The 12,939-nt window shown below is 37.0% G+C and overlaps 1 protein-coding gene across 3 annotated transcripts; it reads left to right on the plus strand.

Moving 5' to 3' along the window:
• The first annotated feature begins 1,176 nt into the window (after positions 1-1,176).
• STEAP1 (STEAP family member 1) lies at positions 1,177-11,382 on the plus strand. 3 transcript variants are annotated; one of them, XM_032643836.1, is made up of 5 exons: positions 1,177-1,624; positions 5,380-5,494; positions 7,633-8,145; positions 8,746-8,910; positions 10,985-11,346. In XM_032643836.1, the coding sequence occupies exons 2-5, from the start codon at positions 5,411-5,413 to the stop codon at positions 11,240-11,242; spliced, it is 1,020 nt and encodes a 339-aa protein (XP_032499727.1). In that variant the 5' UTR covers positions 1,177-1,624; positions 5,380-5,410; the 3' UTR covers positions 11,243-11,346. The 3 variants fall into 3 exon arrangements, with proteins under 3 accessions (XP_032499727.1, XP_032499729.1, XP_032499728.1); XM_032643837.1 differs by having other exon boundaries at positions 1,310-1,624; positions 8,746-8,868; XM_032643838.1 differs by having other exon boundaries at positions 1,308-1,624; positions 8,746-11,382.
• The last annotated feature ends 1,557 nt before the right edge of the window (positions 11,383-12,939 follow it).

A 12,939-nucleotide genomic window follows, 5' to 3' on the forward strand; every position in this document is an offset into this window, starting at 1 on the left:
CAAATGTTTTAATTAAACAGGAAAAGTAGTTTTAAGTGAAGCTTGCTACAGTTAGCCAACTTATATTAATATAATATTAACTTCCTTGCCCTCATCACATGCAAAATAAATTATAAGAAAGTGAATGACCTTTGTTCTATCAAATCTTAAAAAATAAAATCTTATTGTTTTGTTTGATGATTTAAAACCTATCATCATTTTTAAAATTCAACAATGCTTAGACACATTTAGCAATTTTTCTTAATTTTCATAATCTGTTCTATAAACACAGAGATTTTTTTTCTAAAACTTTTTAAAATGATTATTTTCTAGTTTTGCTAGAAATAAAAAGTGGAAGATTCTATTTCTACCGCAAGGCATCAGTCCATGGTAAATTAATCTTCAAGGGGTTTTAACATTATCCTGTGGACAGTCAATGACTACAGAAAATTACATGTTAAAATATGAACAGTACTAGGGGCCCTAGCTATGAATAAAAGATAATCAAGGAAAATGCAGTTGAGAGTTTATTTTCCTTTACTTTTCCTAATCAGATTAGTTCTGGGGATGTTATACACCAAATCCTCAGACGTTGCAATTCAGGTCTCAGACGCTCTACCCTGAGGCTGGTTCCAACTCAGAGGAGTAAATCCCCCGCTCACATTCGCTCTTTCTCCATACCCCTCATATTTTAAAAGCAACCTTAAACTTTTAAATAGTGACAGTAACTCAACTTTAGGTTTGTAGTGCTTGATGGGGTTAGGGTATGGGAAGGTGGCTTTAATATCAGAGGTGGGGAAGGGGAGGAGTGAACGTCGGGTTTAAGGACTTATTCAGCTAGGGGACAGGGTTTGTGCGGTTTAAGATACAAGATTTCGACAATTTAGCGGGCAAAAGAGATTCAGAGATTCAGATTCGGATTTGGAAATTGTAAATTACAGCCACTTCAAAGAGCTGCTGTGAAGTTTAAAATGAGTTAGCTACGGTCTAAAGCTCTAAAATGAGTTAGCTAAGCTCTCACAGTGTGATCTGAGAGTGCTTCAGCATCACCTAGGAACTGTTAGAAAATGCAGAATCTCAGGCCCCATCCCGGATCTACTAAACAGGAAACGTGGGCGAGGTGGAGGAGAGGGGCTTTGGGGGGTGTGTGGACACGACAGACCAGTGTTTTAATAAGCCCTACAGGAAATACATGTTAGAGTTTGAGAACCACTGCTCTAAGGAATTGCACGAATGTTCATTAGTTGGGAGATTAAAGTAGGCGAGAAGAAGGACGGAAGGGAGGGAGGCAGGGAGGGAAAAGGAGGAGAGGAGAGGAGAGGAGAATATCGAGAGGATCGAGAGGGTGCAGAGCAGACCTCAGACAGAGGACAGGGCTCTTTGAAAGAAAACCGGGAGTGGCCGGATGGCTACGTAGAGAAATCCTAGGTTCGGCTCTGGGACCTTCCCAGGACTGTCCAGCCAAGCAGGAGCCCTGCGGACGCCCGGCACCGGCAGGTGGCGCCGGACGGACAATTGACAAGGAGGCGGAGTCTGCCCAGGCAGAGCAGGCTCGCGCTCTGGAGGTTCGGGCGCCGAGCGGGGCTGGGCACCTCCGGGCCGGTGCTGCGGCCGCGACTTACCGTCAGATCGCGCCGAGAGACGGGTGAGTCCCTTGAATCGTTCTGGCTCGCTGCTTGTTCCCTGCCGCTCGGTGTCCCTGCGAGGCCGGGCACCGGCTCCCAGCATCGGGAGGAATGTAGGGGGTTGCGAGCCCTCCCAGGACTGAAGCAGTGGCGCTTCGGGGCGAGAGCAGCTCAGTTTGCCCCTCGCGCGCTGCTCTGGGACACGCTGCCTTCCAGCGAGCTCTCCGCGGAGCACACCGCTCCATTGTGGCTGGTCCAGGGGCTGGGAGCCGGGGACTCACAGGAAAGCCTTTTCTCTGGGGACTCAGGGGATATGATGAGTTATTAAGTTTGTCCTTAGGTTGGGTTCTGATGGCAAGTTTTCCAACTTGGCAAAATCGCCACGAGTTTGCATAGTATTGATGAATGATTGGTACGTACTACTTAAAACCGTGCAACTCGTCTTCAAGTTTCCTAGTAACAGAGAGTTTTCATTTTAAGTCCTTGGAACATTAGTCCGACTCTTTCAGAATCTCAGTTAGGATTCAGGTTTCCTCCAAATAGTCAATCAAGGCTTTATATGTGTCAGGTGTGAAATCCACTGGAAGGAGTTTGTAAGACATAAAATTTACGAACACTTCCAAATTCCTGACTCTGTTCTTTTTGTAAAAAAAAAAAAAATCCTTATTGAATAAAAGGTCATTTGTTTAGCACACGGAGGAAGCAAGGCCTAACAACACAGCCCAGTGAAGAAAAACATCTCCCCTTCACATAGTTAAATGTGGTAAAGTAAGTTTGCAGTTAAAAGTATAGAAGATTTGGAAATGCAATGCAACTGACCATGTATCCCGGTCATTGAGTGTCTTCATATTCCAAATTCTTCAACATAAACATAAGTCAGTTGGACTGTGTCAATATTTAGCAGGAACGTCAGCAACGTCCTGGTACAGCAAAATGGAACAGTCACATCAGAAATAGGCTTTGCTTTTTAATGGAGACACAAGAGAACTTTGGATCAAATTCTGGCGTTCCTAACATCTGAATACTGTGCTGTTTCCTGTTGTTTTTGTTGATGAAAAGATTTTATTGTAGAATTTAAATTATATATTTGGTTAATGTCTGAGGGAAACCAACATATTTTATTTGACTGATATTTTATTTTCTTGGCTTCAGGGTACAAGGTGGACTGTGGGTGACAGTCAACAAGCTCCCTAACTGCCCGGGGTTTTTCCTTGGCTTTGCTCTTCAGTATGGTCTCCCTACCATGCGGACGAATGGTTGGATACCTCTCCAGGGCCACTCTGGCTTTTCACCCAGATTCTGTGCAAAGTGGCCCTCAATCAGCAAATACTACCAACTTGCTAGATGCTCCAGGACCAGGTCCTGAAGACAGCCCTCACCCTTCCCACGCCACCATCTGTCCATAAAACTTTGTCTTCCTTTCCAATGCGTTGCACTACCATGCAGTCAGTTCTTGAAATGTCTGCCTTCTCTCCTAGACTTTAAGCTTTTTTTTTTTTTGCGGTACGCGGGCCTCTCACTGTTGTGGCCTCTCCCGTTGCGGAGTACAGGCTCCGGACGCGCAGGCTCAACGGCCATGGCTCACGGGCCCAACCGCTCCGCGGCATGTGGGATCTTCCCGCACCGGGGCACGAACCCGTGTCCCCTGCATCGGCAGGCGGACTCTCAACCACTGCGCCACCAGGGAAGCCCTAGACTTTAAGCTTTTTGAAAGCAGAGTCTCCATCTCATTTAACTTTATATTCCCACTGCCTACCTGGTTGTTCACAGTATAGTTAATGACTTAATATTGAAAAAGTGTAGATTTGTATGTTAACATCTTTGCCATCCTGAAACTCACAGTTAACACATCTCCCAAGCATGGTGAATTATTTTGTGTATTTGATTACAGTAAGTAAAACTTGTATTCCTAGTCATATACACACCCCCAAATTACTATATTAATAATGTTGGTTAAATCACCAAATGATTTGGAATAATACTTCTTAAGCAAATAGACTGTAAAAACCCTCCAGAGCAGACATGAAATCTCATTTCTCTTTTTCCTCCTCAATGTCTGTCATAGATTAGAGTTCATAGATACTTGAAGATTGGCATATGCTTTACTCAGAACTCTTTCAAATGCCACTGATATACACCTTACTCAAACTAACTTAAGCAAAATAGGGATTGTATTGGCTTGTGTAACTGAAAAATTCAGGATCTGGTCTCAGAAACTCTAAATATTTAAATATGCCAGGACTCTTCTGTGTCTTTCCCCATTTCTTGCTTAGGCTTCTGTGTGTTGGCTTTCTTCTGTCCTTTTGAAGACATCGTCCTCCTTACAGCATGTAGAAGAAAGCATGGTAGGCTTCTATCATCCCTATATAACAGAATATTAAAGACATCTTCTCTTTATCTTTCATTTCCAAATATAAACATCAGAGAAGGACTCTAATTGGTTCAACTAGAGTTGTATGCCATCACTAAGCCAATCAGTGTGATGAGCAGAATAGAGAACTGTCATTAGTCAAGACTGAGTCATATGCCCACTTCTGTGGCCAAAGGAGGGCATTTCTCTGGATGGAGGAAATGTTTTAGATCATAAAATAGTGGGAAAAGAATGTGGGCAGACCAAAAAAAATACTCTCAGCATGAATATTGTGAAATTTTGAAATAAGTAACGTATGGAAAATGTTCTTAGAGCACTTCAACAAAGGCACATGTTGGCATTATGTAAAGATGACTCCTCTTTATTCTCTGTGAAGATCAAACCTTTAAAAGTTGGAGAATGTTTTAAGTGTTTTAAACTGCTAGAAACAACTTTCCACTTAATAAAGTATTACAGGTGGTCTAAAATTCAGAAACACTTGGAATGTTTCTGTCAATCAAATGGTTATATATCTAATCTGTTTTCTTACTGAATTTCATAAAGAATAACTTGGCAATGTATTCCTCTGGAAATAAATTTAGAACTAATAAAACAGTGAATAATGTTGTGACATCATATGTTTCCCTTTCCTAAAAAATGTTACACCAAGCCCAAATGAGGATCTGTAGACAGTGTTAAGGAAAAGATTCTTTTATCGGGCAGGAAGTGTGACAAAATAATTTCCACAGGGTTAAATATGCTAGCATATTTAAATATGCTAGCAATGCTTGTCTTACCAACAAAAACCAGGCTGTGACTCCGATGGGAAAATGGCACTCCTAAAACATAACCTTTCAGTCCTTTGTGCTGCTATCAGCATTCACCTTACCGAGAGTGCCTATTCTGTTCATTTTCTGAAACTCAGAGTACATTTCCCCATAAAATCATTTCACCATTATTTCAGATTACAGTGTCAACCCCAAAAGTCTATTAAACACAACTTCCTGAAATATAATCTTATATCAGCAAACTCCAACCTCCACTGACAACATTGTTATTCTCAAAAAACTACATTCCTAATTCTATTTACCTTTGAGGGGAGTTGACTTTCCTCCAAATGAGCACCTGGAGTTAAAGTCTCCTAAAATAAAAGGCAACAACTGACCCTTTGAATTCCATATAGACACCTGGATCATTCATTGCACTGATAGTTGGACAAAGAAAAACACTATTGACACAAGGGCACTTGTTTGAATTCTTATAGATTATAATGTGAGGTTAAATGAGTCAATCAGTCTATATTTTAAATTGCACTTTATCTGCCACTCTAGCCCTTATATGAGTAAATTTTTCATATTGCCCTATCAAACATTAATATCATAAATAGCATAGATGTGAAGAAGATAATTATTTTTATTTGCACAGGTGGCTGAGGCCATACTATTTTATAGAATTAATGGAGAGCAGACAAGACATCACAAACCAAGAAGAACTTTGGAAAATGAAGTCCAGGAGAAATCGAGAAGAAGATGGTTATTTGGTAAAATAATAATATTAATTAATTAATTAAAATCTATAAATAATTCAAATGCTGTTCTATATCTCCTAGTGTTATAAAAGTGATTTTCACCCTAGTCTGCTGATATCTTTACTCTGATTCCTGGCACTGATATCGTGATGGCTAAAGGGCAGTGTGGGCTATGAGAGGAGTTGTACGTTGACTGTCATGGACTTAGCTGAATAACCTTGAATAAGTCACTGAAAATCCTGGGTCTTTGTTTATCTACAAAGTGAGAGAGTTGGACCAGATCATCTCCAAAGCCCTTCCAATTCTTTCTAACATTCTGTGGGTCTAAGTTTTTTTAAAAAGTCATCAATGCCCATATAACAGTTTTGTAAACTTTTTTTCATAGGCTCCATGGCAGTTTACCAAGAGATAATCAAGTTAATTGATGATTCACTGTTTAACCAAATAAATTCAACTTTGGAATAAGAATCATTTGTCACACTTTTGCCCCACATCAAGATTAAATGTTTCTTACTAAATTATTTGACTGAACAAGTGGTGGAAAATTTTGCTTCCAAACTCTTTTTACCTTTCTAACTGATCTCAACACAGTTTTAACAGAAAGTATTTATTTTATCTTAATTACCTTAATAGGAAAAATAAGGTAGTACAAGTACATACTGTCTAAAATAAGTGTGCATAAAATAAAATCATTTTCATTTTTCAAGTGAACTGTCTTACTTGCTGTTCCATGATTCTTCACCCATAACCAGAAAATTGATATCCATTGATTGTTTTAACATGCAGAGATGGCAGAAGCTGTATAATGCTCAACTCCCTTCTAAATGGAGTAATTGGAAAAAGCATTGGATGTAATAGTGATTTGTTACTGAAAGTAAAAGTCAAATGGCAAGAGGTCATTTTTAAACACTAAAAATTATAGAGAACTATGCGAGTTAAAGTTACTCTGCATAAAATGAGGAAATGAACAAGATAATCACTAACATCATTCTGAGCATTAAAATGTTATGGGTCTACATCTAGAGCTATAAGAAATTAGGAATAACATATTAGGTGAGAAAGTGAATTTATTCATAAAGTAACACAATATGAAACACTCTGCTATAAGTTCTTATTTTGAGGGTTTTTTTTTTTTATTTGCTGGTATATCAGTCAGTTGGGGAAGTGACGTAATATTCAGTGCAAACTTCTTTTGAATTGTTGACTACCTAGAAATGCAACTGGGTAAAGAAATATAACTTTCTCAGGAAATAAATCATCCCTGTGGGATTTAACTACTTATATAGCCTTTGTACCGTTTTAATAGACTATTCGTCTATTAGTACTTATACAAATGAGATATTTTATGAATATGAGACTACATGATGGGGGAGGGATAAATTGGGAGATTGGGATTGTCATATACATACTACTATATATAAGATAGATAACTAATAAGAAACTACTGTATAGCATAGGGAACTCTACTCAATACTCTGTAATGTAATGACCTATATGGGAAAAGAATCTAAAAAATAGTGGATATACATATATGTATAACTGATTCACTTTGCTGTACAGCAGAAACTAACACAACATTGTAAATCAACTATACTCCAATAAACATTAATTTAAAAATGACTACAAGATGGAAATTACGTATTTTTATCTAATAGTAATGACTATATTATTCCTGTTCCTTTGTACTTGAATGAATGGAGTTTGCAGAGGGTTGTCCAGTAACCAAAAGAAATTATAAAACAAATACAACTATGACTACTTACAAGTGTTACTATTTTTACCAAAGATTGCTGGATTTTTTTTTAAGTTTTTCAGTTTTTGTTTCCCAGTTGCATTATTTCATTCTTTTACACTTTCAAGATAGAAACACAATGGTCTGAGCTCTAGTGGAGGTATCTGAAGCATGTATTTCTTTTGACTTAAAGAAAAATGAGTAACAGAAATTATGGAGAACCCCCAGTAAGGTAGGATTACTAAGTATACCTTTGATCATTGCCACATAGTCTATGCCACCTTCCACTAACCAGTATCCAAAAGCAAGGTTCAAAATGTCCCTTTTTACTGAAGTACAATGAGCAGTAAGTAATTAGTTTGAGAGACATCCCATTGTTTTGTTCAGTTTTAAGATGTTCATTTTCTTTCCTTTGTAGAATAAGGATTCAAGAGAGACCAGCGCACCGAAAAGACCTGTGCTTTTGCACTTGCACCAAACAACCCATTGTGATGAATTTGATTGCCCCCCAGAGCTTCAGCACAAACAGGAACTCTTTCCAAAGTGGCGTTTACCTATTAAAATAGCTGCTATCGTATCATCTCTGACTTTTCTTTACACTCTTCTGAGGGAAATAATTCACCCTTTTGTAACTTCCCATCAACAGTATTTTTATAAAATTCCAATCCTGGTCATCAACAAAGTCTTGCCAATGGTTTCCATCACCCTCTTGGCACTGGTTTATTTGCCAGGTGTGATAGCAGCAGTTGTGCAGCTTCATAATGGAACCAAGTATAAGAAATTTCCACATTGGTTGGATAGGTGGATGGTAACGAGAAAGCAATTTGGTCTTCTCAGTTTCTTTTTTGCTGTACTGCATGCAGTTTACAGCTTATCCTATCCAATGAGACGATCCTACAGATACAAGTTGCTAAACTGGGCATACCAACAGGTAGGATGACATTACTGACAATATCACTAAACTAAAAAGTCTAAGTCTCCTAACAAATTAACTGTTTCTTATTTTAATATCAGTACCCCAAACCTCTGTTGAAACCCTGTGTCGAGAAAGTAATCTGCTTTTTAAAATTTTTTATTATAACTCTTCACTGGGGCTTGGTTGTATAATTCTACTTTGAGGAAAGTTTTCTAAGCTGAAAATAGTAAACTACAACTTTTAACAACATAAACAAGTATTTTGTTCAAGGACCGAGCCACATTTCAATCTTCTACCACCCTCAGAAGATTTCTTTTTAATGCTAATTGTTCCTATTTTCTGCTTATTTACCATATATACACACATATGACAATTCTAACCAACAAATAACTATTATATAAATTAATAAAACAGATTATATAAATTTTGTGTTCAAGGAAAAAGATCAATAGCTCCTATGTCATTTCTCTTAGAGAAATGCAAAAATAAAGTAATAAATTTGTGGAGGCCCCTAGTCATCAGGTCCTCCATAGTAGAGGGAGCGTAGAAGGAGGTTCTTATACTGGAAACAAGTGTTGTTTGCATTTTTTCCTTCCCCTTTTCACCCTCTCTTAGGTCCAACAAAATAAAGAAGATGCCTGGATCGAGCATGACGTTTGGAGAATGGAAATTTATGTGTCTCTAGGAATTGTGACACTTGCAATACTGGCTCTGTTGGCTGTGACATCTATTCCATCTGTGAGTGACTCTTTGACATGGAGAGAATTTCACTATATTCAGGTAAATTATATATAAAAAAAACTCTGGTCCCTCAGAGAGGTAAATCTTCTTTTTAAGCTTATAATATCCTCAAGTATATTGACTTTACCCCATACAAGAATAATAGATGGTTTTCCAATAGCAAAGATCTCACACTTGTTCCAATTAAAAATGTGCTCTCCTATCATTTTTCCCTCTTGCTGATAAATAGGAGAGGTGTTTTCTAGACATATATAAGAGGCATCACTCAAAGAAAAATATTATTTCTAACATTTGAAGCTTGTTGGACAAGCTTTGGACAAAGCTATCTAATAACAACAAATGTGATATTTTAGAAATTCAATATTGTTTTCTTAGTTCTCCAAAAATTTTGCCTATCCTCTGATTTTATTCATGCCTTTTAAGTTACACAGCTTTGTACTCTCCTCCTTGAAATATGGAGTTTTATCTACCAAAGGTATTGTAATATCTAATTTTAAAAGCTTCTTTTTCCAAGTTACATTTTATGTAGCTTATTCACTTGAAGTTACTCAATATTCCTGGAATTCAAAACTGCCTCAGATTTACTGAGGTTAACTTCCTAGTGGTAGATTACACCCTAGAAAGAACAATGGGATCCATGTCTGACAAGATTCAAAGGACTAAACTTAATTCAGTCCTAAGCGCTGCCAAGATTTTTAAAATTATATACATAGCTTTAACTTTTATGGGTAGACGTCTTTGGAAATTCCCACAAAGTCAGTTAATCCTCACTATCCTTTGTACACATCCATGCATGTACTCCAACAGACACCTTATCAGGACATCTGATTAAGCTGGAAAGAATGTCTCCATCTGAATTATCTGAATGTGGTTTACAGATGGTGCCACATTTTCCAGGTGCAATATTTGCTGATTTTGTAGGTTTAGCTTGATAGCCATTGGAGTTGTCTGTTCCTCATTAAATAACTCTCTTCTTACATTGCTCTGCCTGTCACACATATGCTGTGCATCACTTTACAGATTTAATTACAAATTCAAGCGCTGTATCTTGACAACCCAACCCATTCCACTCTGTGTACAATACCTAGCCCATAATATGTATACAATACACATTTGGTAAATTAATCTTCAACTAATTACATATATTTTTCAATTAATAACCTAGCAACTTTTCATTTACAATCTAAGTACTGGCTACTTTATGATTTACCTTGGAGATTTATATTTGAAAATATAAACTTAGCTATTTGGTTGTATTCATTGGGGCTTACTGCTGAATAATTGTGAGTTGGATTCATTCTGACAGCCTAGTGAACAATTCCTGTAAAGTGAATAGAAGTCAGAAGATATCTAGAAGAGCTATTGCCAGAATTCCATAAAACTACATAGGTGAACAATTCTTTTTAAGTAACTTTATCTGGATGGTGCCAAGTATCCCAATGCAAGCTGATATTTTTCTTCGCATCTCCATATCTCTATGTTTCGTTCAAACATTGAAATAATTGTTGGTATTTTTCCACTTTATCAAAATGTTTGATTTTTCTAACAAAGACCAAGCTCATTCACTTTAGTATTAATATACCAAAATCACAATCACTTTAGTTGCCTTTGTAATTGATAAAGATCACTAATATCAAGTTGATTTTTGCACTGATCTTCAGTCAACCCACCAATATTTATTGAGCACCTAAAATGTGCACAGCATTGTGTTGATTCTGCAGGGATCCTGTGATGAGTCAGACAGAGTCTCTGATTTTGGGTGTCTCTTGATAAGCAGAATTAAGGCAAATGCACAAGAGACAAAGCATCATAAAATAAATGTCATAAGAGAGAAGAACAAGGTATGGAGAAAGGGAAGGCAATGTTATCGATTTTCTGAGACCAAAAGGAGAATGGTTGTGAATTTTCTCAACTTAGATAGGCTGGAGACAAAGGCATTACCCACATGTAAAAATAGTGGAAATATGAGTGGACATTGTCGAGAAACGTAATAGGAAAACAAATGGAGATGAATGGAAGAATTTCCAAGCAACGAAACAGATCTAGATGATATAGGATGGAATAAACTCTAAATGAACCAATCTCACCAAGATAATTCTTTTTTCTTTTGCAGAGCAAACTAGGAATTGTTTCCCTTCTGCTGGGCACAATACATGCATTGGTTTTTGCCTGGAATAAATGGGTAGATATAAAACAATTTGTATGGTATACACCTCCAAATTTTATGATAGCTGTTTTCCTTCCAATTGTTGTCCTGATATGCAAAGCCATACTACTCCTGCCGTGCTTGAGAAAGAAGATACTGAAGATTAGACATGGTTGGGAGGATGTCACCAACATTAACAAAACTAAGATGTCTTCCCAGTTGTAGAATTGCTGTTTACACACATTTTTGTCCAATATTGATATATTTTATCATAAACACTTCAAATTTGTATTTGTTTAATAAAATGACCACTTGAGGATCTTAACCTATCTCTTTGTTTATGGGTGATGTTTGAAATATGTGTATTTCCTTGCAGATGTGATTCAAAGCGAGAAGTTAAATAACCTTTATCACATTCTCTATGTTTAGTAAAGCTGAGCATAAAAAATAATCATATCTCATTTGTCAGACTACATAGCATTATAAATAATAAAAGGCCTTGAAATACCAGTCCTTGCCACTCCTTAAAAGTTATCATGAGCCATGAGAAAAAGATATTATCTGATGGCCAAGAGGCACATGAAAAAATGCTCAACGTTGCTAATTATTAGATAAATGCAAATCAAAACTACAATGAGGTACCACCTCACACCAGTCAGAATGGGCATCATTAAAAAGTCTACAAATAACAAATGCTGGAGAGGGTGTGGAGAAAAGGGAACCCTCCTACACTGTTGGTGGGAATATAAGTTGGTGTAGCCACTGTGGAAAACAGTATGGAGGTTCCTCAGAAAACTAAAAATAGAATTGCCATATGATCCAGCAATCCTATTCCTGGGCATATATTTGGACAAAACTATAATTCAAAAAGATACATGCACCCCAGTGTTCATTGCAGCACTATTTACAATGGCCAAGACATGGAAACAACCTAAATGTCCATTGAGAGATAAATGGATAAAGAAGATGTGGTACATATATACAATGGGATACTACTCAGCCATAAAAAAGAACAAAATAATGCCATTTACAGCAACATGGATGCAACTAGAGATTATCATACTAAGTGAAGTAAGTCAAAAAGAGAAAGACAAACACCATATGATATCAGTTATATGTGGAATCTAAAATATGACACAAATGAACTATCTAGGAAACAGAAACAGAATCACAGACATAGAGAACAGACTACTAATTGCCAAGGGGGATGCGGTTAGGGGAGGGATGAAGTGGGAAGCTGGGGTTAGCAGATGTAAGCTTTTTTATATAGAATGGACAAATTAAAAGGTCCTACTGTATAGAACAGAGAACTATATTCAATACCCTATGATTTTAAGGAAAAGTTTGATAAATTGGACTAAATAAACAGTTGTCAAAAGATACCATTAAGAGAGTGAAAATGCAAGCTACAGGGTGGGAGAGAATATGGCTACAACAGGGTCATATCCAAGATATGTTTAAAAAAAAAACTCCCATTAAAAAAAAAATACCCTATGATAAACCGTAATGGAAAAGAATATATATAAAAAAAGTATATATATATATATATATATATATATATATAACTGAACAACTTTGCTGTACAGCAGTAATTAATACAACACTGTATATCAACTATACTTCAATATTTTTTTAAGTTATTATCTGAATCTACCACACTAGCATATCCCATGTTTATGACTGTTGTTAAAGAACTTTCATTTTCCCATAATGGAACACCCATCTCAAAAAACACATGGATTATGACTACACAAGTAAAGCAATAGAATAAGATCAGATACACATCCAGGCAAAATAAAACTCAGGTTTTCCAGGAGAAAAGGTAAATTCAGTTTTCTACATCTGAGTTATGTACAACTCGGTTGAACTTACCTTAATACATTGGCCAAAGCATACCATGAACCAGGTCATCAGACAGCAAA

The sequence above is a fragment of the Phocoena sinus genome, chromosome 9 (assembly GCF_008692025.1).
Source record: "Phocoena sinus isolate mPhoSin1 chromosome 9, mPhoSin1.pri, whole genome shotgun sequence".
NCBI classification, from domain to species: Eukaryota; Metazoa; Chordata; class Mammalia; order Artiodactyla; family Phocoenidae; genus Phocoena; species Phocoena sinus.